The sequence below is a fragment of the Thunnus thynnus genome, chromosome 6, assembly GCF_963924715.1.
Source record: "Thunnus thynnus chromosome 6, fThuThy2.1, whole genome shotgun sequence".
Classification (NCBI taxonomy): domain Eukaryota; kingdom Metazoa; phylum Chordata; class Actinopteri; order Scombriformes; family Scombridae; genus Thunnus; species Thunnus thynnus.
In genome coordinates this window covers 9,998,046-10,021,137 of record NC_089522.1, presented here as the reverse complement: position 1 = coordinate 10,021,137, position 23,092 = coordinate 9,998,046, and the positions used below count along the sequence as shown (strand labels likewise).

The 23,092-nt window shown below is 39.4% G+C and overlaps 1 protein-coding gene across 3 annotated transcripts in view; it reads left to right on the top strand.

Moving 5' to 3' along the window:
- The window catches only part of LOC137184179 (nephrocystin-4-like), a 168,478-nt gene that overhangs the window by 53,814 nt on the left and 91,572 nt on the right, over positions 1–23,092 (top strand). For all 3 annotated transcript variants that reach the window (XM_067591614.1, XM_067591615.1, XM_067591613.1), the window contains exons 7-8: positions 9,050–9,234; positions 12,774–12,909. In XM_067591614.1, coding sequence (XP_067447715.1) covers positions 9,050–9,234; positions 12,774–12,909 — 321 coding nt within the window. The remainder of the gene's footprint in view (positions 1–9,049; positions 9,235–12,773; positions 12,910–23,092) is intronic.

The following is a 23,092-nucleotide window of genomic DNA, read 5'->3' as shown; positions in this document are numbered from 1 at the left end:
GTGAGGCGGGCGAGTTGTTGATAATATTCAGAAGTTCGGTCGGGCTGTACCTTCTTAGTCTAGTTGCACTGGTCGTGTTACCTACACACTTACTCCCGTTAAGAGAAGAGTCTCTATAACACTCTTTACACCATAACCAGGAGACAGAGAAGCAGCCGCACTGCTGCGCGCCACCATGAATATATTTACATATTCATAGATTCTGGACTTTTTAATGAGGGAGAAGGATCTTCCCCATTTTAAGGATTTTAAAGTGGTAATTATACTTGTTTGCTGAAAAAGCATATCAGACACACATTGCAAACAGAGTATCTTTATATATCTTAATACATGTCTGGAAAGGATCTTTAATTACTCATAAACACCAGCAGTTCTTGTGAAACATTATAAAGATCATCTCTGTTTGTATGCTGACCTGTGACAAATCCTTCAATGTTTGTCTCTTTCAATTTAACCCTCACGTTTTCTGACTTTACTTTCTCGTTATTTGTGTTCTCACAGACGTTGATGCTGTAGGTGTTAAAGTACTTATAGTTGCTAATTAGGTTTTCTTCTTCTGATATCATTAAAAGTCCAGCTCGCATGTCTGTCCCCTGCAGAACCCAGTCTAATAAAGCCCTGATATTTAGACAGTGCTTTTGTATTTTATTGCAAGATTAATAATGTGGTTGCTGCAGATCTCAGTTTCCTGAGCATGCATAAGCGTGCAGCTTTGTGGACACGCACAAACACACATGTGCACACATAACACACACACACACACACGCACAGTGCATCCACCCTATATGTGTGCACTCACACACAAATAAGCATGAGACTGGGCAAACAAAATATAATGAGATAATACGGATAATAAAAGGAAATAAAAGGGAACATTATTAATTATGTTGTCAAGATAAGTAAGAAAAGATGTAATTAGCCTACGAGTCAGAATCATTTAAATGGTTTTGCTGATTACATATTTCAGCTGAACTCTGCTTTGGCAGACATGAACAAGGAGACATTTTCCTCTCAGTGAGATGATGATGACACATGATAGCTGTGTTATTCATGTTTGGGCCAGACATGTGTAGTTGGATTTATCTGGGCTCCATATTTTTGTGAGATGATTTTCTTTCCTTTAAAGAATTGGTAAAGCAGTAGGTCTGTCTTGCTGCGTCCGACAATATCAGTAACTTTTCAAAACAAACACTGCAAATGGTTTTGAGTCTGGAGCTTAATTTTTTCATTCTTTACACACAACTACTTATGCCACTTTTTGTGTGTACAATTGTGTGAAACACTATGAATGGCTTCCAGGAGAAACTGTCTCATGTCGTCATGCGTGGACGTCACAGACACAGACGAGCTCGCTTCATTCGAGTATACCTGCGTCTTTAGTGTCCTCTGATGGTCTAAATGCTACAATTCTCAGCAAAACAAAACTTTTGGGGGGATTTTATCGCATAAAAATGGCCAATGGTCAACAGTTGGGCTGCAATTGAAAAAGATTTACATTATAGACGGATCTCTTTAATATTGATTTGATCAATCAATTAAAGATTTGATTAATAAAATGAAGGAACATTCTCAGAAATTCTCATCAGTTTCCCACAATCCAGCCTACAGGGGTGACTTGTTCCCACATAGAGCTGCAACAAATGATTATTTTCATTATTGATTAATCTGATGATTTTTTTTCCAATTAAGTGATTGATTATTTGGCCTATAAAAAAAGGAAAAAAACTGCTTATCACAATGTCCTAGAGCACAAGGTGACATCATTAAACAGTCCAAAACCCCAAATGATTCAATTCACTGCAATGTAAGACCAAGAAAAACATATAAGAAGCTGGAATAATCAAATCTTTGGCAAAATAGTTGCCGATTAATTTTCTTTCAATCAACCAATCGACTGGTCATTGCATCTCTAAAACATTTCTCTTTTCAAAGATGCTAATTTTGCCTTTTCTGTCTTGGGATGTGAATGGCAATAACAGGTTTTAGAAGTCTTTATTGGGACTTGTGACCCTGTTATTGATCAGTGCCACGAACCTCTGTCATGACCATTTATTAAGTCCCTACTCTGTGATTACAGGGTCAAGATCCATTTGCTGTCTTGAGCTTCACATGTCCCAGTTGGAGCCATTAAAGAGAGTTTGCTCTCTCACTTCATCTCCTGCCCTTTGAGCACAAAGAAATAACCTTCAAAAACTAATTTATCCTCCTCTGAAAATCTACCCTCATTTTCCCCAAACTCGCACAATGAGGCAGCTGCCGACTGCTCTCCATTTCTCTTCCAACTGCTATTATTTCAAAATTCCCTCTAAACGACTTTCTTTCTTTTTCAGCAGTTCCGTTTTATTCAAATGACAGTGTCTCAACTAAATCAATTTTGCTTACTAATATTTCATCCTCACCCTTCTCTCTCCCGCTGCTTCCCCCAGCAGTCGGACCACTAAATTGAATCAAAGAGAATCTTTGTTGTTACGATAATAATGCCATTTTCAGGTGTGAATACTCAACAGAAGAAATAATCCTTCACTTCTGTATTTAAGAGATTTTTTTTGTCATTTTAGTTTGGTTTGAAATTCAGATGATGGGAGGAAAAAAAAAAACCCTCCAACGTAGATAAAAACTCAAATGAGTCTACGTTAATACCATTCATGAAGACTGGAATCAAATACGAAACTCTTCAGCAAACATTTTGCACTACGATCCTCCACAGTAATATATTGCCATTCTTTTCTGTAGGGTTTTTCTTTCCAAGATAAGGTTTATTTTCCCACTAGAGTACTTTATCACCAGCACAGATTTAAAAGGAATATGGCCATTTTTCTTTGAGATTGCAGACACGTTAGAAATGTGGATTTCACAGTTTAAGAAACATTTCTGTTAAGCCCTCAAGGCTGCGTTGTTATAAAGGCGGCTTTGACTTGCTCTTGATGCACTGAAGACTAACAGCCATGATGGTAACCATCACAGATAATAGTGATGCACTGGCTTCAGTACATTTTCTTTCAGTTTATAGTGTTTTTTTTTTCTTTTCTTCTAACAGGAAATGGATGGTTAAGCAAAATGTTTCCCTTTTACAACGCCCACACTAGGGTGACTCCTCTAATTGGGAGACAAAAAAACCCACCACCAACTCATTTCCTACAATGCTCTGCTTTTGTTTACTCTGTTAACAAAGCTCTAAAACAAACTGCCTCCAAAAGCATGCAAATGAGTATCATTCTGCCTCCCCCTTCCTTTTATTTTAATGATACAAACAGCAATTTAGGCATGTTAGCCCCAAAGAACTTGCGCTTTTTCTAACCCAGGTGTCAAGTGTCCATTATGATCGCTGAAGGGACCGTGTTGATTGGTTACGCTGCCACTGCCTGGTTTAGCAATTCTAGAAGCAAGATCCGTGAGGAATATCACAAATATGACATAAAAGCAGGAGACAACAAGCTTATGTGTGTGTGAAAGTGAGAAAGACACACCCACGTGGCACCGGTGCGCTCATCACTCAGAAAAGTCCCTCTTCTGTGACTCTGGAAATGGAGTATAATTTAACTTGGGGGCCATTTCATTGTTCCCTTTAAGCTTCTTAGCTCTAAAATATTCATATTTTCAGGCGAGGGAGGAAGAAATCTGTGACGGCAGCAGACAGAGGCAAGAGGGAGAAGAAAGAGGATAGTGAGCAAGAGAGGTAGGGAGTGAGTGAAACTGACGGAGTGAGAAAAAAGAGAAATGAAATAAATGAAAGAGAAACTTGGAGGGGGGGGCGGGGAGAGGGATGCAGAGAACAGAAAGCTGCACTTTTAACTGATGTTCTCTTATAAACAACTTTCTAACTGTCTTTCTTTTATTTTCTCTCTGAAACAATTCATGGCATATACCTGTCCAACAAGAGACAAAGCCATTTTTCCCTGTCATCTTCCTCAGCACTGGCTACAGTGGAGGAAGAAGGTGAGAGGAGACAGACTCTGAAGGAAAAGACACAATCATAATTATAATCTGGATGACACTGAAAGCAGTTATTTACAGATATGTTGTCATACTTCAGCCACTTGCCGCTACTGTGATTTTTGTCGGATGTCAATTTAAAGACAATATAATGTTTACCTAGAAAACTATACACAGCTAATTTACACAAGCTGTATGAAATGCAGCAAGCACACCATTATATGACAAACTATAAGACACGATAAAGTGAGATAACACAGAGCTGTATTAACACTGGAAGAGGAAATAACATGAAAACAGTTGGAATAAGAATTGAACCAGTGGATTGTTTTTGATGGTAATAGTGAATGATAATTATTCAGTTGTAGATTTGTACTGTTTCCAGACCCACAACTCTGATTTTCAAAGAAAATTGAAGAAACAACTGAGCCAATGAGAGCCAGAATCCGTTCCAAACAAAAACAAGTATGGGCAAGAGTGACGCAGCTATATATCTATTTCTTGATCAGCAAAAAATGAACTGCTCCCGTAGCCTCTGTGTTGACCGAGCAAGACATTGACAGACGAATGCAACAGTCACGACTGATTGTTAGGGTGAAAAAAACCCTTCTACCAAACAGGAAACAGCTAAAGGTCCTGATAGTTTGGGCTGTCTGAAACAGTCATAAGAGGAACCTGGTGAAATTGTTGTCAGTCCAAAAGTAGATAGTTTGACATGTACATCAGATCGAGAAAATAATCTGTAGATTAATCAATAATCATAAAAATATTGTTTGTTGCAGCCCTAGGCGAGGCAGATGCAAATTGTCACATCAACTGTATTACATGAAATGAAAAAACAAACAAACAAAAATAAAAAAACACTTCATGATTTAAACATCTTGATGAAGTATTAGTTAGTTAAACCTTATTTATGCAGGAAGTCTCATTGGGATCAAGATATCTTTTACAGGAGAGACCTGGGAATTCAGTCACATAAAGTGGTGAGTTAATCTGGTATGTAAATATGTAATTGTGAATATGTAAATAAGTGACAAGTCCTGATATTAAAACCTTGTTTGTGTCTCTTCAACACAATCAGCTGTCAACAAGAGAGTTCTCTTGTTCCCCTTTTTCATTTGCAACACCTCACCTTAACCATGTAGCGCACACGCAGGGATTTGATGTATGTTGTTTGTTTTTCATCATTTTCTCACGTAATTAGTAATTATCCTGCTTGTCACGGTGCATGCACCGTGCATGCGGTTGAGTCTCGGATTGAAACGTGTGATGTACGCTCCTCTGTGACGGTACATCTTAGTCTTGGCACTCAGACAGCAAACGTTAATTGAATGGAGCCTTAACCTATGTGATCCAGCTGGAAGATGGTTATGTAACACTCCCAAAGCCAAATGAGAGCTGACACGATTTAAACAGACTATACATAGAGCATTGAATCAGTGAGTCAACACGTCCTCTTATCGGTAAATAAAAAATAAACTTTCACATAACACACCACAGTGGCCCTGTAGACAAGGCCTGCTGGGTATTCATTATGAAAACTTGGCATATCAATTGTGATTTCCTACCTATCTCGCTTCTGTTCTTGAGTTGCCACAATTGTACAAATATGTAACCAGCAGCTAGCTCTTTCTTGCCACAAAATCCAGCACTTGAGATGAGAGGAGAGGTTTTACTGGAGATATTTTTAGAAAGCAAGGGAAGGAATCACTTGAAGTTACGACTGGAAAACCTTATCATCCATCATCCATCCTCATCAAAAAAAGCAAAATAAAGTACACCACTGAGCACATATCGGCCGTTGCTTGTAAGTGAGAGTGTGAGTGACAATAACAAGAGGAGGGTAGATAGTAAACAGCCAGACAGAGGAACGGATGGAGAGGGATAGAGTCTGTCAGTGCAGAAATGTAAAATGAGGAAAGCAGCAGCGAGCACTGGTGTATGTGGGCTGTACAGTAGCCACGCAGGCAAGGCTGCTGCTCCTGCTGTTGCTGCTTTAAAAGAAAAAAACCTAAAGCTGAATTGATATGCTAATTTGATTGAGAAGGTGTGGGTGGATATGGAGAAGGTTTTAAAGCAGCGAGAGGGACAGAAAGAGAGAATGGTGAGAGAGGAGAAGGAAGAAAGGGAGAGTGGGAGTGAGAGATGTGACGAGAGAATGAACGAAGAAGGAAAAGATTGAAATGAAACAAATGGGAAGGAGTGGGATGTGAGGTGAGCTTGGCATAGCTCTGCAATTTGAGGTTAGAAAGTTACAGTCAATCACTGAACACTTGTCTGTCATCTTTGCGTTAGCAACAGCAGCTACAGGGTGGCAGTTCTGTCTTCACCAGAGCCTGTTGACACATTGACTTGTTTTTTAAACTTTTGTTAATTAGCACATGCAGTATATTTTGAAAGAGAAAATAACCATGATCTTACAATATAACATACAATTATGTTATTAAAGGATAACTCCAGTTCATTGCAACTTGGGTTTTATTTTCATATTGTTGTCCATCATTTCTATCAGTTATAATAACATTGCCCTGATTGATCAGATTGTAAACAAGCACTTTCTTTGGAATTGAAAGTGAGAACACCCAAAATGTAAGTAATAGTCCAGCATCCAAACAGCAAGGCACAACTACAGTAAGTGCTAGGGATGTGCAGAGGGCCCAGTATTTGTATTTGTATCTGTATTTGTTGAGGCAGCAAAATTATTTGTATTTGTATTTGTAGCTTTATCTCTGGGGAACACCCCCAACTCTGGGAGTGATGTCCAAATTAGGCAATGTGCGTCATGTAGCAGGTGGATGTGACTCCCCTTGTTGAGACCTGCTGATAGACAGAACAGCGGAGCAGAGGAGAGAGAGAGATAGCGATGTAACTGACCTACGTACTGATGTTTGACATGGTTTTTTTTTACTTCTTGAAAACAAGTAATTTTTAAAATATTTGTATGAAACAAATATTCATAATAAACCCACTATTTTGCTTTCCCGAATAACATATTTGCATTCGGGCACACCCCTAGTAAGTACAGTAGGTCAAAGTTAAGCTAGTTGATCTATAAACTGATGGATGTTTACAATGAACTGTTTTACAGTTGGTTAGTGTTTTAAGTTTGACTTAACTGGGGTGTATTTGTCTAAATGATCATGTTTCTGGCCCCATCTGACTTCTTTTTAGTGATGTCTCTGTGTTTCCAGATCTCAGCATTTAACTTGGTGAGTACAAGGTAGGGCTGGGTGTTTGAAAATTTTCACTACTACCGCACTTTTTCATGATACCTTATTTTGAGAAATACAAACATTTTTTTCTGCAAAATGTTTTTTTGTCTTGCAGAATTAGTGGAATTTAGTTTTTTTTAAACATACTTGGGGTGCAGCGGAACAAGCTCTAAACACAACAATGACATATTATCACTGTAGAAAGTTTCCATGCCGAATGTGTTAGCAAGCTGTTGCCTATCTGCACACCCAGCAGACATAACATGATGATTCAGCTTTTGCCTTTGTGTGTCCATCTCTTTTGTATCGTCCTTAAACTTAGCAAAATTAACACCATCATGATGATACACACAACAAGTTCACACGTACAGTAAACGGGAAGTGTTTAGAGAGACTGTTAGTGGGGCTCAAACAATACGGGTTTTGACAGCTGAGACCATACTCATATTTATAACAATGTCGATGCCTAAATATTAAAGTTTTTCTTTTATTTTTCTTCAGATAGAAATGTGCCTGAAAGAGGATTCAGTTGATAAGATGCTAAATCTCTCTAAAATATAACTCATTAATAGTGTGGCAAGAAGTGCAAGAGTGGTGCAAGAGGGAGTGTTTGATCACTGACAGACAGTCTATCAGGGTGCACAATGACCTGAGGTTGGTGTTAAGAGATAATTGGGACTAGCTGTCACTGAGTTCCTGTAATTGCCACAGTAGAGATCTGTAGAGGAGATGTCGTCAGCCTTATTATTAGTAACATAGTTTTTATGTTATTTTTAGTATTAGAATATGTTTTCTTAATGGAGTATTTTTGAAACATCCTCCTCACTAGCAAACAAACGCATATATGAGATAGAAAACCTAACCTCTGCGGTGTTTTAATTATAACAGTTGTTTTTTATATTTAGTCTACATGATCTCAAGTCAGATCTACAATCCCTCATCATTCTCACATAATTTCATGACAATAGTATATGTACACCCGAATTACTCCATTATTTGACTGAGCTTCTCATCTCAAAACTGTTAAACTGTGTATTAATCTGTGGCTACAACAGCCTCCTTTCTTCTGGTAAGACTTCCATAACATTTTAAAACCTGGCTGCAGGGATTTTCTCCCATTCAGTCACAAGAGCATCAGTGAGGTCGAACTTGGAAGACAATTTCTTTATGTACCTCGCCTTGTTCATGCAAGGGGGAACTGTCATGTTGAAACAGGAAAGGGCCTCCTCGAAACCATTGGAAGCTTACCATTGTTTAAAATATGAATGCGTGCTGTAGCATTAAAAGACTACTCAAGTACCAATTTAGCATTGCACTCGTATAACACCGTCGGACTCACGGTGGATAGCTCTTAAGAAAAAAGATGATGCAGCAGAGGCAGAGATATTGTCTTTTTTATTACACACTTTCTTTTTCTGTATCAAATCTTGACACCTACATTACCCGCAATGCAACTTGACCGGCAACAGTTCGGTTCAGAGATTCTAACTGTGTTTTACTAGTGGCGGTTAAAGTAGCCTCAAGTAGAGATGAGGAGCGGGCTACAGAGGTCTGCTGAGTTTATTTCTTTCTAACTTCACACCAGAGTTTTTTCATTTTCTGACTTCTTTAGTCTTCAGCTCCAACCAACATTGCCTAAAGTAATGTCACTTGAAGCAATGTTGGACTGCAAATTTATCAGACTTCACGCTCATAAAAGGCTTTACACAGCTTTTTTAAACAAATGCAGTAGTACTTCTCAAGACCTGATGAGTGAAATTTGTGTATTTTCCTTATTTGGAATGAGTGGAATAGCCTAAACCATGAAAAATCCTGTGATTAAAAAGTGCCTAAAAGCATGTGGACAGGTGGTGAATTTTCTATTTGTGTAGTAACACAGTCTTCTCCTTCTCACTGATTCTCAGAAGCAGCCAGGACCAGAGGGTACATCGAGGACAGTTGTCATTCAGGAAAGGAGGCTCCACGTTGGGGTCCACAATGGATGGTGTTTCCTTGAGAAGCCCCAAGTGGTGGTTTTGGAGCCCTTAGCCTCAGGAGTCAGAGGGCGAGCAGACAGCACCTCCAAACAGAGCACCCTGGCCAAGGACAGGTGAGCAGAGTAAAAACACATGTATGTGTCTGCAGTGGAGCTGTTACTGTAGGCTACACACCTGGTGGAGCATAATTCTGCTGTCAGACAAAATCCACTGATGTGTAGAAATATTTTCAGGAGTGCTTATTTTTATGGTATTTCATCAGCCTCTCCAGGTGCTGGTCCTTTTGCTGATAGGTGAGTGATTGAAAGTTTATCCTGTTATGCCAACAAAAAGTGTGTTTTTGAAAGAAGCGAGGTTGGTATGGATTTCACTGGCGTATAATGTTGGTTGGGTAATGTCTAGAAAAAGTGAAACAAACCAACAAGAACCAAATATTCTTCTTCTATTATTAATCACTGTGATGACTGGCTTTTCACACTGCCTTCAAGTGTGGCCGTTGGGAACAGCTAAACACTTTTGCCTTCTGACGTGGTTGGACTACACGTTGTACAAAGTAGTTCTTTTCTGGCATAGCCTGACTCATAATCATACACGCAAACCTAGAAATGGGTGACAAATTAAAGGAAAATTCTTTAATTCTAGAAACTCCGGAAAAAATCTGAAAAAAAACACCACCAAACAAGGCATATCACCTAACAGCAATTTATAATAATAATCTGAACAGATGGCAGTTTTAAAGGGTGCAGGAACTTTTTAAGGATACAGGTTTGGATTAAAGTAAAGAACAATTAAAGTCCAAAATATGACGCTTTCAGTTCAATAAGTTATTCTTCTATTCTAATATGTACACCATGTGAAAATTGAGGTATTTACTTTAAGTACAGCACAAACCCTTACTTCCCTGACCTGCATCTCTGTACCGTGTTAGATTTATCACCTACCAGGTTTGATTTTGTGAGAAATCAGTGGAAAGAGATTTCCACCAGCACAGCACTATAGTCGCTGCTAAAACATAATATTGTATAAATGGCACAAATCCTACATCAGGTTTATCACCAACATTCGGTGAACAGTTAACTGTGAATCAAAGGTTATCAGTCCACCAAATTGCATCCAATTCAAATGAAACTTGCTGAGTTGCAATAGACAGAACACCTTCACCTGTATTCATGCAGGCAAACACACATTCACATTTTAAATGTAATCTCTTAAGGAACGATAACACTATGTTTATATGTTGTATTTAACTTTGTAAGTCGTCCACTGACCTCGCTCAAGGAACAATTACTGTATGTTAGATAAGGCATCACATGTCCTAACCCAACCCCAGCCTCATAATTTACACACTATCCCATGCCATACAGGCGCCACCCTTATAAAACAGCCTTGTAATACATCCCAAAGCATGCAAGTAATTCATAACCAATCAAGGAGATACGGCTCCTGCTGCACTTGCCCCTGGGTTTTATTGAGACATCATGACACTCAATGCTAACCTTGTCAAAGTGGATCTGCTGGTGTAAGGTCAGCAGCGTCTGCCTTGCATCAGCAATAAAACACTTGGATTGGACGGTTTTTAGCAAGTCAGACGCACATCAAAGCCAGCGAGGCACATCAACCAGAAACTGAACCCTAGGTGATGGTGGGAGAGAATTTTGCTGGTTCATCACCTGTCACAAAGTGATCCTAAATCAGATTTTAGGTCAACCATCAGGATAATTGTCAAATTTCATGTATGAGAAACAATAAATAAAATGAGTTTATCCTCAGAGGGGTCCGTGTAGAATTAAAGTTCTGAAATACAGGTAGATTTAGACTACAGGTATCCACAGATTCAGGTTCCTCGAAATCAGGGCTGGTCACTGCATTTTGTTCATGGACCAGTAGCAGCTGTGAAAACATCCTCAGCTCCTTTGAGTTTTGTAACGCATTGTGCTCTGGGCGCGCCAGCTGTCAGAAATGCCCTATTATGCCCCTTTAAATCACTGGAAACATTTCCTACCAACACAAGTAAACAACAGCCAGCATTTTCAATTAATGAACTGCCAGAGTTTATCAGCAAGCTGTGTGAGCAACACTGCTTCGAGTTGAAAAAATGTTTTGTGCCTATTTTAGTGACATTGTGAAGGTGTATCATGCCTCTAAGTTGAACATTTTGTTCTTGCAAGTGATGAAGAGAGAATGTGTGAATCCTGCCACAACAGATCCACACTAACATGTTTCCCTCCACAGACATTATGCAAAGTACCACAAAACTACTGAACTAAATATTACAAGAAAGATTTCAAGAACAGCTGTGAGGCAGGCTATACTTTCTCACTTAGTAGAGTTTCAGAGTGATACAGTGGAGAAAAGTTTGAGATGTTGGTGTGCTCTTTGCAGCTGTAATGTAATGAGCATGTAAACATGCTGGTAGTTCCCATTTTCTTATTGTAAAACCAGTCCAGTGCTCAAATGTGTCTTGCCTTAATGATGTCCACTGTGAGGGGTTTGAAGAAATGTGTTTTTGCTGACAGAACTGTCTGCAAAATACTTAATTGGTTGAAAGCATAATGGTGTGCACACACGCTGTCAGTGGCCATTTATGGCAGAAGCCACTGCGTACACTGGATGTGTTTTATGATATTCTTCCACGCCTTTCTGTCAGTGTAAGAAAGGTGTGCACGGTAAGAAAGGTCAGTATGATTAGGTGGGTTATTTTGTACAGTTTCATAAATGATGCTTCTGGTTATGAGTAAAAGGAACAATCAGCCTTTAAAGACAAACTATGTACATACACTTAGTGTCAACAGTTGACACACAGACAGTGAGAGACAATCCTTGTTGTCAGTGTACGTCAGACACTAGCTGATGTGGTACTTATGTGGATGATTATATTGGGTGTCTCACAAGCATGAGCATGTGTGCACAATCATGCAAATGTATAATCAACACAATCACACACTAACCAACAATCTGTACTCAGTTACTGTATTATATGAAAACAAAAAATCGTCATCATCATCCAAATAATTCCTAACATTACATGTTCTGCACTTTTATGTATTCTTTGAAGAAGAAAATGTAAAAGCTGTTTAGTACAATAACACCAGTGCAGGCTGTAATTATGACGTGTGTCTTTTTTTGGGCGCTGCCAGTGAAAGCTGACAGTCTGTCTTGCTTGTGCTTCTTTGCCTGGTGCTTCCAGACAGCACAGAAAGAGAGAAGAAATGAAAAAAAAAAACAAAAAAAAAACTGAAGTGCTCGCCTGCTCCATTCTCCAGAGAGTCCATGAAGCGGAAAAAGAAGAGGCGCTCGCCCCACCTCGTGACATGCCAGCGCTCCACAGTCTATGGTGTATGCAAACTGTGAATGACGAATACCAAGAGTGCTGTTCCACTGCTCACACAGGAGGCCGGTGCTTGCCAGGGAACATTTAGCAAACAAGTGTTAATCCTCCAACACATTGGTTTATTTTCCTTCAATAAAAAATCAAACTGTATTAAAAGAAATAAATGGACTCTTTACATTTTAGTGAAGTATTGTCCTTCACTTTAAGTCACACAAATAATGTTTATGTCCCCCCTCATAGCTTTTTTCTTGCATCTGGTTCTCTTAACACACCCTGCATTCCTTCACTATGTGTCTGTGTGTCTCTTTTCTCTCTCCTCAGCTCGGCAACATCATCCCTCCCTCAGATGCTGGCTCTTCGCAGCAACCTGGAGATCCGGTTGACCAATCATCAGGCTTTAGCAGTTATCTTCCAGCTGGAGTATGTCTTCTCTGCTCCAATTGGCCGAGAGACTATGGTAAGAAAAACGCATATGGAATACACTAAATCCTGAACTGCAAACTAACATTAAAGCTGCAGTCAGACTGAAATCATCCTGGCGAAATTTACTCTTGTGGTGCGGCCAAAAGCAGGGGGGAGAGGAAATAGCGTGGGTAGGTTTGTAAATATAAACTGCAGGAGCTAGCTTCTCTGCTGCTTATATTATTTTTGATGTGCAGTAATAAAACATGATTTTGCGACTCAAAGTTCAATCAGATTGTGCAAAGCGAAAGAGGGGGGTCAGTTCGCGACTGGAAGCAAATGTGTCTGCCACTGTTCCACATAATAATGAATGGGAAATGAAATATGGTCTGACTGCACCATTAATCCTAAAACCAAGTCCTAGCACAAAATCAACCTTTTGATTAAGTGTAGACTAACCAGAATTACCCTTTTTTTTGGAAAATCTATCACTCTGAAGCTCTAAAAATCAAACAGATCCTCACAATGATGGATGAAGAAAAACACCCCACTGTCCTCTCTTCATCCTAAGTTTGTTCTCTCACCACCTCTCTCTTGTCCTTGAAGTATCGCTCCATCCAATTCTTGGCATTGTCTCCCAGAGGAAATTACTGAAGACATCCTTGGCCTTGAGCCCTCTGTGAAGTGTGTCCAAATATTTGGTCATGTGGAGGTTAATGTATTCCTAAATTTCGGATTGACTGAGACAATTCCCAACCTCACTGTTTGCACAGAAAGCTGTGGTTTCAGTGACTGATTTTACTTCTTTTGAAAAAATAAACTTCCAGTGAAAAGATGTGAAGTCACAGAGAGGTTTGTCTTGTTTTCTTAACTGACTGGAGTCTCAGCCCATTGCTCTCAGCTGTGGCAGTGGATGCTGCTTGTGTCATTCCACCTCCACACTGCCTCCTGTCTTTGTTACAGTGAGTAACAAAGTTGCCATGACTATTAAACTCAAACTCCAGGCTTCTGAAAGTTGCCCGGCTGATGAGTGACAGCAGCCTATTGGCATTACTCTGTTGTACAGCCATTGCTGAAATGCAGCTTGAGGATTGACTTTAAGTTACATTTTCTCTGTTGAATTGATCAAATTTACATCCAGAGGTAGCCAGTAACCTAATTTCTTTACACTGAGGCATTCTGATTTGTATTATGTATGTTGATAATGATTTTATGATTTAATGGTCTTTCAGTGGCTTCTCAAAAGCTTTTGCAATCATGCCGCTGTGATTGAAAATTGAAATGCTAAGTATAAAAATATTAAATTTCAACATTAAACAGTCCACAGCTTTAATCCATATAATATTGGAAATTAGTGAAATCCTAATTTGAAGTCCCGTCATATCTTACATGAAACACATAGAGCAGTAGCTGGCACCTGTTTCAGACCGACACAGGCAACACATCCCCAGGGAATGGAAGTAATTTCCAAATTCAAGCCGCATCACTTAACAACCGCTCATGGCATGGAAAACCACAGAAAGACTGTGGTAATTATATGTGTGGGTGAGCCTTCAACATTTAATGCATGCCAAGGCTGAGCTCGCATTGTGTTACCGCGTGTTGTCCCTTATACAAGCAAGGGTCACAAGATCACCAATTAAAAGCAACAGAAAAACAACTAGCCACTCGGTCTTCGAAGCGCCACGGTACATTTGCATTTATTTATTAATTTCACCAGTCTTGCCTCTGTAACCACTTGACAGCCAAACAGTCTGTTGTAAATGGACAGTATTTTCAACCATGGATGAGTGATTATTCTGTGGACTTGTTGACACATAGTGGATATTGTTTCCACAGAAGAGCTTGTTCCCGAGCATGAAACATATCACATCTTAAATGAGGGGTAGTGCACCATCTTTTTGGCAGTTTTTCTATGAAACTCCTGCTTTACTGTTCAGTCTTTTATGAAGGGAAACAAATTCTGATGTTACCATACTGCAAGCTGTTTCCTGGGATTTCATAACCTGAATAATCCTCAAATACTGTAATTTTTACAACCTATAACTAGACAGTTACTTGTAACTATATTCAATTATTCATATTGCCTCCAATGTTTTTGCCAGCTGTCCCCTACACACCCACTGTAGTTTCTTGAGTCCTCATTGGGGATGTGTTCATTTTGCTCAAATGCTTGAAATTTCTATGTTTTTATGACAGTTTGCGACTTTGAGACTAGAAGATAGAAAAAAGAAAGAAAAAAGAAAACACTTGATGATTCCCATGAACCTCAGCTGCTGACAATATTTTTTTCAGGTACTTGTTCATAAACCAAAGTATTGGACAAATTGAAATTTGGACCTAATAAAAGACAGAAGAAATAAATGTATGATGAATGTGGAGAGAAATGTCAGCATGCATGGAGCTCTTCCCCTCAGTCTTTGTGGAAAGCAGCTGTGGATGTGGGCTTTTTGGACAACACAGACCACCCTTATTCAACCCAATGAAAGGAACTCGATCAGCAGTTGGTCTGTGACCTTGCGTCAGACCATATCTCAAGAACTTATGGCCAGGTGTCAATGAAATTCGCTGTGGATGTTCATGTTCCACAGAGGATGAAGCGTAATGTTTTTGATGTCCCACTGATCTTTCCTATTGTGCCGCCACTGGGCCAAAGTTTCCTCTTGTAAATGTAGCACCCCACGTAGCTGTATAATTATTTACTGTTTAAAAGGTGTTGTAGTACTATGGGCGGGGTCCTGGGTACTTTTACTGTAGCTGGCTGTGCTAACCTGTGTAACAGAAATTAAATTAGTAGCTTTTAAACTTTTTTATTGATTTATGAATTACAAATATATGACAGTGCATCCACTTAGCAGGAATATATGAGTCACTCATTTTAAATGCCAGTAAGAATTATGTTTTAATTATTATTCCCTTTTAAAGCTCTTAATTACACCTTAATGAAATGTAAATATGACACACACACACACACACACACAGCACTTTAAATGCAAACAATGCATTTAGTTAAATGAAAAACAAATATTTAAACCACTTATAAAAATAAAAAACAGGTGTAAATAGTGCACAAGAACACTTAAATATGTTTCCCTTTTGAATTCAAACCTTTCTCAAAAGTTTTAATTTACAGTCAATTTTTGTTGATCTGTTCTTTTAAATTCGGCTCTGACTCTCACTCTCTTACACACACACACACACACACACACACTCACTCTGCAACCAAAACAAATTAGTGTCCCTCAAACCAAAAACTAAACAACGCAGGCCTGAGTCGATGCTTGGCAATGTAGTGACCTAAAACAAATGGCTGCTTCACTTGCTAGTGCAAGCTACCTAATGAAATAACACATGCATTGGTTAGTTATTACTCACAAATACCTGAGTTGCCATCTGAAACATGGGTGAAGAATGAGGAACTGGGAGATGCATGACGAGGGGAACGATGAGCGGAATTACAGGCTGGCTGGCGGCGACAGTCCAGACGAAGTGATAACTGAGCGGGAGACCTCTGTTCTTGTATAGAGACAAAGGAGTGTCTCCTGTCTTCTCTGTGTATCTGGCAGTTTTCTCAGTCACTATATTCATCCCAAAGCTCCTATACTTCTCATGCCAAGTTTGTTTGAGCTTTAAACTAGCTAACAACATGAACACATACTAGCAAACACACAGTAACATTAACTGCTACTAGATTGAAATATGTGCTAATATTGCTAGGGCGCTAAAACGCAAATCATGATTAACATCTCACTTTAACACACTACATCTTGATGAAGCAGTACAAAAAACACACTCACAGAGGTATTTAACTTCTGCAGGTTGCAATATATCTGTTACCTGTTGGTAAAACTCTGCATCCACCAAAATAATGGACATAATTACTCTCTGGCAACTTTCAACTTTCACATGGCTCGTCTGTTTTTCTCATCTCACTAGCCTGCGGCTTCACCCTACGGGTCGCCTTTACATCCTGCCCCTCTACCTGACTGGGCTGACAAGTTGGTAACAACCAATACAATTAAAAAAATGTCTAGATGGACAACCTTATGCTCTCTGGGATTAGGTTGTGAGCTAACCACGCTACTCTTATGCACAAGCAGATCTAACTGTGGACTCACAGTACTCAACACGACACATTCACTTGGTTAGGGTTAGGGCAAGAATGTCGGGTGTGGGGTTGGGGGGGTCATGTAAGTCTGCAAGACTGCAATTGGACCCTTCCTGTACAGTAAACAAACTATTTGAATTTCAATGAACTTTATTAACACAATGACAAAGATTTGTTAATCTGCCTACAGCAAATATTTAATTCACTATGAATTTTATTAAATACTCCAATCAACTGGTTTTAATGTAATACTTCATCTCTATTTGTTTACATATTTATTTGTCTAAAATGAAATATTTTTAGACTGGGCAACACACACAGAAAATATCTACCATTAACTGTCAGATTGTCATGAAATGGTGAGTTCATGCTAAACGAGGGAAGAAGTCTTTCATTTTGGACACTTCATGAAGTGTCCTGTTGTACCAACCAGCCCAATCCATCATATCTCTTAATCTAACAGGCAAATTGCCATAAAATGTATTGTGAACATGCTCCCGATGTGATAAAGTTTCTTGCCTTTATTGAAAAAAGTTTGCAAGTTGAGAAATTCTAATAAGCCTGATAGAACCATCAAATGAATGTCTGTCTACATCACCCCAGAATAGCTTAGTAAAAACTGTTGTGTGGGTGAAAAAAAAAAGAGATCTCCTACCACACTCTACTTAACCACCTTCGCTTTCTCTGGCATGAATGTTTGATGAGGTGAGAGATATTTAGCAGGTGGAGCGTCATTTCTGTCTTTGTGTGGGAGTGGAGGGTGCGTGTGTGCTGATGTGTGCATATGTTGTTTGTGAGTGTTAATCCAGAGCCTGATGTGTGTCTTGGGTGTTGACTAATAAGGGTTTGATAAGAGCTGCCTCCTGGAAGACAGCAGCAGCCATGACACCCTAAATCTCACCCAGCCACCCACTGCATCTTGCAAAAGGCCCCCGTATTGTCATCTGACAGCTAAACCTTTAGTCTCTGCGTCTTTGGCTACCAGGGAGAGTGTGATGGGACAGCACGCATGTCCCTGAACTGTGTCATAGCTGTCAGACATGTGATGCTTTTGAGGTGTTATAGCTGTGTTGAGCTGAGGTGTGCCTTCAGGGCAGGCAGCTGTACATTGTCAACAGCACTTCACACTGCTCGACACCACTTGTGATTCACAAAGGTTCATGTCTGATTGGCGCCGCAGCCTTTTCTAAGACTTTTCAGGCTCTTGTAGAACTGATACTTAAACCTGCAAAACTCAGACACGTTGCTTTAAACTGAATTTTTACCACCATGCTTGACTTAGTGCAGTTTAATTGCAGTTATATTCTTGGAAAGACACCAGAGGCTTTGGCCTTTGACCTTGGTGTATATTCTGAGGCCATTCAGCCAAACATGTCTATACTTGGAATATAGGTATTGACAGCAGTGTCTGTATATTCTTGCCTTGTTTTATACGGCTGGATTATTATGAGGAATTATTGCATTTAAGATTAGATAAGACTTTATTGATTCCAGGTGGGGAAATTGTTTTACAGCAGCACAAAAAGAGCAGATAAAGCTCCAGATAGGATACAGCAGAATAAACGAAAAAATAAGTAGAACTACATCATGAATCAAAATAACAAAGATATATACAGATACAACAAACAGAGGAAAAAAATAAAGTGACATGATGTATACAGACAAGTAATGTGTCATTTTTATAAAATATAATAACATAATGAAGTATATTTCTCTTCACAATAAAGTAAAATTATTCATCATGATTATTATTAAATATGAAACCAGAAAAAGCAACATTTTCTGAAGACATTTACTTTTTTATTTTCAATTTCTTCATTGTTTAGTGTCTGAAATGACTGTGCATCTCTATAAAAGCAGAAGTTGAAGATATTAAAGAATATTAAGTTTTACCTGAACTTGAACCACTGAAAGAAGTTGAAGTGGGAGTTGAAACAGAATTACAAAGTTTTTGCACTGAGTGAAGTTCAAGCACTGAAAGGAACTGAAATGCAAGCAATGAAAGGTAGAATAGTAAAAAGGAATATAAATATAGTTTTTACACATATGATATGTAATAAATGTGTAATAGATTAAATAAAATGTAAAATGTTAATTTAAATGTATGATATAGTACAGAATTATTGGATAATAGTATACAGTCATATAGGAATTAATAATAATGTATAAAATGACATTTAAATATGTAATGGAGCAGAATGTATTGTGTTATTTTGCAGAAGAATTCTTGGATTCAATAATAAAAATGTTAATAATAATAATAATAATAATAATAATAATAATAATAATAAAATATGACTTTTATGTGCAGTCTCATGGCACTGGGCACAAACACACCTTTCTGCTCTCATTTTAAGTCCTGGATAATGTTTTCTATCTTTCCTCAACTTGCTCTGCCTCTGACTGTACACTTCGCCACTAGATGGTGCTGTGTAGTGCAACTTGTGAGAACGTCCTCTGCTACAGGGGCTGTGCTCGATGGGTGGAGAAGCAGAAGCATGCAGTCTGCCCTACTGTTGTTTTTTCCTCTGATTAAATAGAATTATGTCTTTTGATGTATTCTGAGGGGGCTAAGGTGGGTTAAAAGAGTAAAACTATTTTGTTGAAATCCCTTCACTCTCAAAACATTACCGCTGCAATCCAGAGGCAATCACTCGGTGCTCTGAGTCTGCCTACATCTCTCATCCTTCCTGTGTTGAAAAGCCAGTCTGCTTCTCTCTGTGAGACAAAGAACAAGGATGGCCTCCTTTTACAAAATTGCATTGCCCTCATTGCCTTTGGTTATGAAGAAAGAAAATCGTGCAATGTCGTCATTTGTCCTGTTTGGTATTTTTTGATTTCAGCTATGATGGCTTGCTCTCTCTGACTTGTCTCTCTGTGTCACATACTGTCTGTCTCTTACAGCCTTTGAGCAGACTTCTTTCATGCTCCTTAGCTGCAGTCAGAGGGATGGAGATAACAATTTAAATGAAGGAGGCTGGGGAGAGGAGAGGAACTTGCCTGATAGACCGTTCTCAAAGGGTGTCTGGGGTTGACGAACTTCAAATAATCAACTTTTCTGGCAGTCAAGTACATCATGTCCACTTCCTGTCTGTTCCTTTCTCCTTCTTGCTTTCTTTTGCTATTTGACTTTTTCATTTTCTGTCCCCTTCCTCATCAAGGGCTCCGTAGTATTACCCACCATCCCTCTCAGTGCTTATGCCTCGATTAGTTCTTCTGTGCTCGCTCCAGCCACATGTTTCCTCTTCACTCTGCTGCCTATGGAAGAAGAAACCCGGAGAATCTGTGGAAGAACAAGAAAGGCAGGGTGAAAGTATGTTCGAGAGTTACAATTAATTGCTCCGCGCACTGCTACGCTCAGTAATTATGACACCCCAAAATATTAAGATGATGGTAGCATTAATTCCCTGCATCTCATACTATATTATTACTATAATTGCCCATTTATGTTCTGTATTAATGCGGTATGAAACATGGTATTAAATGGATATGATAATATAATATTACAGTTTGATCTATAAACAAATAGATAATGTAGACAGAGTTCAGACTGAAATCAGCCCTGTGTTAAAACAGTGTAAGGGGCTGGGTTGGTGGGGCGTTTTGCTTCAGGTACATATGAGACTTGAAATCAGAAGTTCTAGGAATAAATCTGATGAACGAATGTGTCTGAATATTTCTGTCTTTGTGTGTTTAAACGTAAATCCACATAGAGCCCTGTTCTCCTGTTGGCGCAAAGCCGGCACTAAAGGTCAAACGCTGTCTTAAGATGTAATTTTCCTCAGGCGCAAGTCTATTTTTTTTGCATCTGTGCCTGTTTGGTCGTTTCCAGTAACCAAACAAACATGTTTGCACCAAGGTGGGAGGAGAGGAGCAGCTGAGGTTGTGGTTATGCAGATGAAGCGACGTACCGCAGTTTTGGTGCTCATTTTGGCATGAAATTGCGTGTGTGTTAAAACCTGCTCAGACCACCTTTTATTGCAGATGCAGGGTAATCTGCATGGCTTGATACCATAGCAGCAGGGTTCCTACAGGTGCTGGAAATCCTTGAAAATGAATTGAATTTTAATGTGGTATATATGAGACAGCTTGAAATTGTAATTGCATTACTGTCATAGTAAATCGCTGGGTCGGAGACACATTTTGAAACTTGAAACTTTGTTTTGTTTTCCTTGTAATTTGTTTCTCTTCTGTAGAATGCTCTTACTAAACATAATTTTAGTTGTTTATAGCACAATAACATCTGATTTAATGGTTAAGTGCTAGAAAAGCTTGAAAATACTTGAAAAGTGCCTTAAAATGATTTAAGAAAAGGTGTAGGAGCCCTGTAGAAGGTAAATGAGAAAACTAAGTGACCAAACTCTATAAATACTTGACTTTCAGTTCTGAATTCTAATGTGTCCCTGACCACAGACCAACAATACTCTCTTTCATACAATTCACAAGAGCATTTCATAAGAGCTTATACTTCCTTCGCTCCTCTTTCAGCTTGAAAAGCGTGAAAAAATGGTATCCATCAAAGCTCATCATGCATTCAGTTACGTATCCACTTAAAAGCGTAAGTTGACGTCTTCCACAGCACATAATTTACTTGCTGTTAGAATACTGGGGTCACTGACAACTGACGCGAAGAGGCGACGGCTCTCCTAATTGTGGTCTGTCATCACCAATTTAGTCCTGCCGTAACTTCATCTGAGACATCTCTGCCCAGCTTCCTGCTCACCGATCGCCTCCTCTCCTCAACCACTTTGGCACCGCTTGTCAATTGAGCCATGTAATACAGTCGCATGCGGCCTAATGCAAGACAATGGGGCTTATTGTTGTCTGCCGTCTTCCGCTGACAAGCACTAGTTCATTGCTAATGGAGGGGCCAGTCCAGGGGAAAACGAGGCAGGAGACGCTGCTGCCCTGCGCGCCTTTGTCCTTTTGCCAGGAAACAATTTGTCGGGAGGCGTGACAGCTGCAGTCATCCAAAACACTGACACAGGGAATGAGTGACTGCTCGTAGGTCACAGCCTCAGGAGGGCGGAAGCAAAGCAGATACAGTAGATGGATAGACTGAGGGGGAGGAGGGACATGTAGAGAAGAGATACTGTGTTTCATCCTCTCACTAACCACCATTACACTTCTGAGAGTCTGTCAGACGTGAATCACATACTCAGTAATTAATTGGCAACTCTCCCGAGCCGTTACACGACAGCAAACTTGTGTCGTTGAAAAAGGATGTTGATACATGTCATGTACTGAAATGGGTTCTCCGTTTGAGTAACTGGGCCAGCGCACAACCAGTAATGAATGTGTCACCCGCATCATATTTTCATGTTGTGTCACCTCTGACCCTGACTGGGCTCGGTGGCTGGCACAGTCGATTAGTGACCGTCTGAGGAAGCGTAACCATTAATGCGTGACCTTTAAACATACTCACTGTTTCGCCCTTTACTGAGCTCTTATCTGGATATATGCAGAAGCAGGACTGGATTTGGCAGCACTCCCACTTCTCAAGGCAACATTCCAGCTCAAAGGAAACATGGTCATCTGTGAGCAGCGATGTCGGAGATGGTGGTTGTCATCTACAGAACACACTGGGCAGCATTCAGAAATATTGTCTTGCAATATTTTCAGTCTGTGGTTTGATTTAAAACTACAAACTCAAAGCATCTGTCAGCTGTCAGTGCAGCGACAGGAAATGATTTCCAAATAACTGAGACTGATGAAAGCTGTGGCTCCAGAAACATTGCCCTTTCACATATGCTGAAGTGTGACTGGACGGAGAGTTGAGAATGTTCTGCTACAGATATCAGGCATCAAAATAGACCATACCATTTTGATAACATAATGAAAATGATGAAAATTAACTCTAATGGAATATTTTCCTACTGGCAGTTGTGTTTTATTTGTTATTTCATAGCCTAGAACGCTCCAAAAACCATCATTACCCACATAAACTGTATTTTGGAAATGAAATATTGCTGGATCCTACCAGTGTTTCTAATTTGTGCATGCACATAAGTTAATGAGTAATGGATGAGGTTCTTCGTTTCCTGTTCTGTAAATTTCCAAACAGTAGCTGGGGCCTTTCCAATGTTTCCTTCAACCACAGTTTTTATTCCTAATCTTACTTGTTTTAAAA